The sequence below is a fragment of the Notolabrus celidotus genome, chromosome 11, assembly GCF_009762535.1.
Source record: "Notolabrus celidotus isolate fNotCel1 chromosome 11, fNotCel1.pri, whole genome shotgun sequence".
NCBI lineage: Eukaryota > Metazoa > Chordata > Actinopteri > Labriformes > Labridae > Notolabrus > Notolabrus celidotus.
Window position 1 is genome coordinate 12,992,470 of NC_048282.1, and position 5,000 is coordinate 12,997,469.

At 40.5% G+C, this 5,000-nt stretch overlaps 1 protein-coding gene across 1 annotated transcript in view; it reads right to left on the reverse strand.

Moving 5' to 3' along the window:
• Positions 1-4,822, reverse strand: part of LOC117821760 (protein SSUH2 homolog) — a 5,622-nt gene extending 800 nt beyond the window's left edge. Inside the window, exons 1-10 of the mRNA XM_034696249.1 lie at positions 4,583-4,822; positions 4,244-4,436; positions 3,830-3,879; positions 3,675-3,747; positions 3,348-3,477; positions 1,958-2,018; positions 1,672-1,793; positions 517-579; positions 237-328; positions 61-153 (exon numbers count right to left, since the gene is read on the reverse strand). Coding sequence (XP_034552140.1) covers positions 61-153; positions 237-328; positions 517-579; positions 1,672-1,793; positions 1,958-2,018; positions 3,348-3,477; positions 3,675-3,747; positions 3,830-3,879; positions 4,244-4,263 — 704 coding nt within the window. The 5' untranslated portion in view covers positions 4,264-4,436; positions 4,583-4,822. The remainder of the gene's footprint in view (positions 1-60; positions 154-236; positions 329-516; positions 580-1,671; positions 1,794-1,957; positions 2,019-3,347; positions 3,478-3,674; positions 3,748-3,829; positions 3,880-4,243; positions 4,437-4,582) is intronic.
• Positions 4,823-5,000: the final 178 nt, after the last annotated feature.

Below are 5,000 nucleotides of genomic sequence, written 5' to 3' on the forward strand. Positions count from 1 at the left end.
CAGTGTAATTAAGGTCTGATGCCTGGCTGAGTGTAGCTGAGTACATCCAAGTGTTTTTACCAGTCGACCACCAGGTTGATGGAGATGACCACCTTCTTGTTTCCCTCGCAGGTTCTACAGGTGACCTTACCTGACCCACTGCATTTCCAACAACTGAGGAACAAAACATGCACACGTCATCACCTGAGGGTTCATCAATCACTGTCAGGAAATCTGTGTGAAATTCAAACACTTGCCTTCTCCGTCTCATTCCCCCACAGCCGCTACATGTCCGTCTGTTACTGCCGTACGAGACAGAACCAGCACCACCACAGACCTGACACACACTGAAAGAGAGGAGAACGCCCACTGATGAGGAGCCAGACTGTGTGTGTGTGTGTGTGTGTTTGTGTGTGTGTGTTTGTGTGTTTGTGTGTGTGTGTGTGTGTGTGTGTGTGTGTGTGTGTGTGTGTGTGTGTGTGTGTGTGTGTGTGTGTGTGTGTGTGTGTGTGTGTGTGTGTACTGAGTGTAACTTACTCTACCGGAGCCTGTACAGATGTGGCAGCTGGAATTCCCATCCCAGTCGCACCGGGAGCAGTCCTGTAAACGAAGACAGCATGTATAATTACTGCTCAATAACAGACCTTTACTCCGAGAGATCACCTCAGGATTGACACCCCTGTCATGTCTGCATGTTTACAACAAAGCTGAAATCTAACACTATTAGTTTATCACAAAGACTGGTAACAGATCACAGTGATTTAACCTGCAGGTTTAAATGAAGACCAGGTGCAGAAGTGTTGAATTAAGACTAATTGAAAGCTCCACCCTGCTGTGCTCTGATTACATGTTTGTGTTCACACATTGGGCACAGATTTGTGGTGCTGCTCAGTGGAAACACTTTCTAAATACATATGCAGCAAGACTCCTGAACTTCATTATAGTCATTTTGTTGTGAAAAACAAATTAAAGATAACGTCAGCGTGAAGTCTAAATGATAAAAATGAATCTAAATGTTAAATGTAATCCTTTCAGTGCACATGCACCAACTGTGTTTCGATTTCAAGTTTTCTTTTTTAATTTGCAATATCCTTACCACTTTAGCACATGATATTTTTCCTTGATTCCCCACGCTTCTGTACATACGTATCATTATTATTGTTATTTTTATTATATTCATATTTATATCTTATTTTCTTCCTTATTTCTATTCATATTATGATATTCTTACATACTGTGTAAAAGAGCAACTGTAATGACTGAATTACATTTTTTACTATTTGTATTTATTATTATTTATTCACTTTATCTAAAAAAGTTTTTTTGATTCTGATTAATTCTAAATGTGAAATGTTTGCTTCAGGGAGCTTTTATTCTGAAACTTAAGCTGGACTGCAGTTTGACTATCAACTAAATATTTTGTTCCATTAGTCTGACATTCAACATACAGAATAATATTTAACATTTACATTTTTAATTTAACATTTCTCATTTATATTTGACTTTTAGTAGATCATAAACATTTAATATTTAGATTTATAATAAATATTGAGTTAACTTTGACATTTAGATTTTTATTTTAAATAATGTCTTTCATATAACCTAGTTGTTTGTAGGTTCATCGTGGACCTCAGAGTGAAGCTCCCACTGAACCTAAAGACAGGACGCGTTTGGTTCAGGTGAGGATCGTACCTGCTTCGTGGTTGTGTTTGGGATCTCAATGATTTGATTACCATCCTGGAAAAAGGGCGGAGTTTCGACTTGCATCTCCCAAATCTCTGGGGGAGGCTGTCCGTCGTTGTCGATGAGCTGACCTGAAATAAACACATAAAAGAGCCGTTTCATGTCATTTCTAAAGAATAAGCCATGTTTGTTTTCATTTATGTGACAGAGAGGCCTCTGTACGGGGCCCACGCTCACACCCACACCCAGATGCGTGGTCCTGATGTTAACTTGATATGAAAGCAGATATCTTTACCGTAGTACGATGTCGTAGTCGCACGTCTAGTGCGAGTCTCAGTGAAGGTCTCCAGACGGTACTGAGAGCAGGCAGAGAGAACTCAGACACAGCTTAAAGGTTTGTTTCAGAAATATATGTGATCACTTTGAAATGATTTGTTTCTTTAAAAGAGGGAAACCGTCTCAGTGAGATGATACCGAGTCTGCAGCTGTACGAACATCCAGCTGAATGAAGTAAGACTGAATACGGCTTCATGGTCAACACTTAGATACACACTCCTGTGTTCTTCTTATCAATCGGAGATATTTCAGTCTTTATATTTAACAGTTTCACTGCAGCTGAAATCATCTCAGGTTTAAAGATTTGTTATTGATCAATGATTTGTTAAAAATGTTTCCTCTGAACAGTGGTGTACTCAGGGGTCAATCCCCCCTGGTGCGCTCATGTCCCAAAGAAACTGCACTAATGTGCCCTCTTGGATTCCACTGTAGTATATAAAATATTAAAAAATGTCTTCTCTGGGGCCATTTCTGTGGAAAATGCATGAAGAAGCTCCTTCTTGATGCCCCTCAAATTCATGAGAAGTAAAAAAGTGCCCGCTTGATGTCCCCCCCAATGTAGAAAATGTAAAACAAAAATTCCCCCTGGATGCCTCTAATATATATAACATAAAAATAAATGACACCTGGTTGCCTTAATGTCTATGTTAGATTAAATGCACAAGAAATGCCCTTTGGATACCCCTCCAGTGAATTACATGTAAAAGGAATGCACGCTGGTTGCTCTTGTAGTTAATTATGTTATGTTATGTTAATTAGGTAATATAATCAATAATAGAAATATGTCAATAGTATTGTGTGTTTTTTATGATTTAATTTCCATCACTATTGGTCATAAAAATATTCACCACAAAGCAGGGAAATAAGTGCTACATTCTCAAAATTTGGACCCCCCTCTTGTTACTGCTGCATCAGTACATTTAAATCAACCCTAAACTGTGAGTACCAGGGGTTTGAAAGGAGGTGCCCTCCTTTTTTGGGGGGTTTCGACCCTGCCCCTTTATCTGCCTGAGAATGCCACTGCCTCTGAATCCAAAGTATTCTCCTATCAGACTGAACCGAGCCTAAAGGAGAAAGTTTACGGTAAACACACGTTTATGAATTTTTGCACAAGTTCACCTGTAATCACAAATTTATTTTAACTTCAAAACTCTCAAACAGTTTTTTTGTGATAGAATCTTAAAGTCCATCCTGTCTCTGTATAATATCTGTAAATCACTTTGGGACTAATCAGTAGATCTTAAACAAGAGTCTGTCAGACTGAGAGAGCCCTCAGATCATTAACATGCAGCTCCATGTACAGTTCTTGAATTTGAAATAAAGTCAGAGACGGCAGATCTGCGTCTCACCCTGTGCGTATTGAAAGACTCCGTGTTGGTTATGACGCACTCCTCTGCAGGTCTCTTACTGCGGCAGTGTTTCTCTGCTGCGTACTGCATGAGGGCTCGCTGAGCGTCCTCTTTACTCACAGACACCAGGCTGAAAAATCACACACTCGTCACACACCCAGAATCTGTAAAAATACACACTGACATTTCTCAGGAGATAAACAGACTGGAGGTGAGAGACTAATTTATACACCAGAGTCGCACCCTGCTGGACATTAAGAAGAAGACAGTTGGCTACATCCACATGTTCAATTAAAAACAGTGACAAATGTGAGGGTGGAGCCTTACTCCCATTGTGGAAATTGTGAAGGCTCAGGCTGCAGGTGATCCTCTGGCAGGTCGGGGGGCGGGATGATTCCACCTGCAACATGAAATGTTAGGAAACAGGTGATGACTGAAGGCCGTGTGATTGGCTCATAAGTTCACTGTGAGCTCGGCTGTACCTTCATCCTCTGCCTTATTTTGTGGCACATGGTCGATGTCCTCGGAAGAGCTGTGGAGAACATGAAATAAACAAAACGCGTGGAGATAACTATAAAAATACTGAGAGATCTCTCTGTATACAGCGTCAGCAGAGGATGTAGCTATCTGCCCTCTGTGACAGACAGTCCATAAATCAACAGTTTAATCAGCTAAATCAGTAAATCATCAATAAATCATCATTAAATCATTGATAAATCATCATTAAACAATCTTTAAATCGTCAATAAAAAATAATTTAATCAGCATTATATCATAATTAAATCAATACAAAATCATAATTATGTTATCATTAAATCATCATTATATCATCACGAAATCAAATATTTCGTTAGATACATGAAGAGCCCACAGTGCACACAGCAGGCAACACTCACCTGTCAGTCTGAAGATCCATGTCTCTTTGAGTGAGAGGGGCAGACCAGAGGATATCTGAGCTGTGATGATCCCCTCACTTCCTTTATACGACTGGAGAGAACAAAACCACCCTTCTCCTTTTAATTATCTTCCTCTTCCTACTCTCATTGAGTAATGTAGTTGACTGTGAGCACAGTTGTGAAGAAACATCCCCTGTAATAAACAGGCCGACATTGAAGGAGTGCTTGTTAATCTTTAACATGAGAGGTAATCCACATCTACGGTAAATAGTATATTATGTTCCCAATGCAGACTTCTTACAGGAAGGCTGTAAAGGTGTGCTGGAGCCGCTTACTCACCCGTCTGGTCATGAGGATAAAACCACTGCAGCTTCACCTGAGCCGTGTGTTCCTCTAACCCTCAGCAGTGATGACTTTATGAGTTCCTTTAGTGATCAAGTCTGATCAGAGACTGAGTCATTCACAGCACCTGTATCAGGTCCTCTCTCCTCTCAGTCAGTCAGTCCTGTAACATTGTCTCACACAGTGTGATTTCTTACTCTCTGTATTCTTCTTTTTGTTCAATGTCTCTGGTCTCTGCTCACTGGTGCTGGTGTCTGGTCTCCGGTGTGTGGTCTCTTGTCCCTGGTCTCTGGTCCCTGGTCTCTTGTTTCTTGTCTCTGGTCTCTGGTCTCTTGTTTCTTGTCTCTGGTCTCTGGTATCTGGTCTCTGGCCTCTGGTCTCTGGTCTCTTGTCTCTTGTTTAAATCTCTGATGTC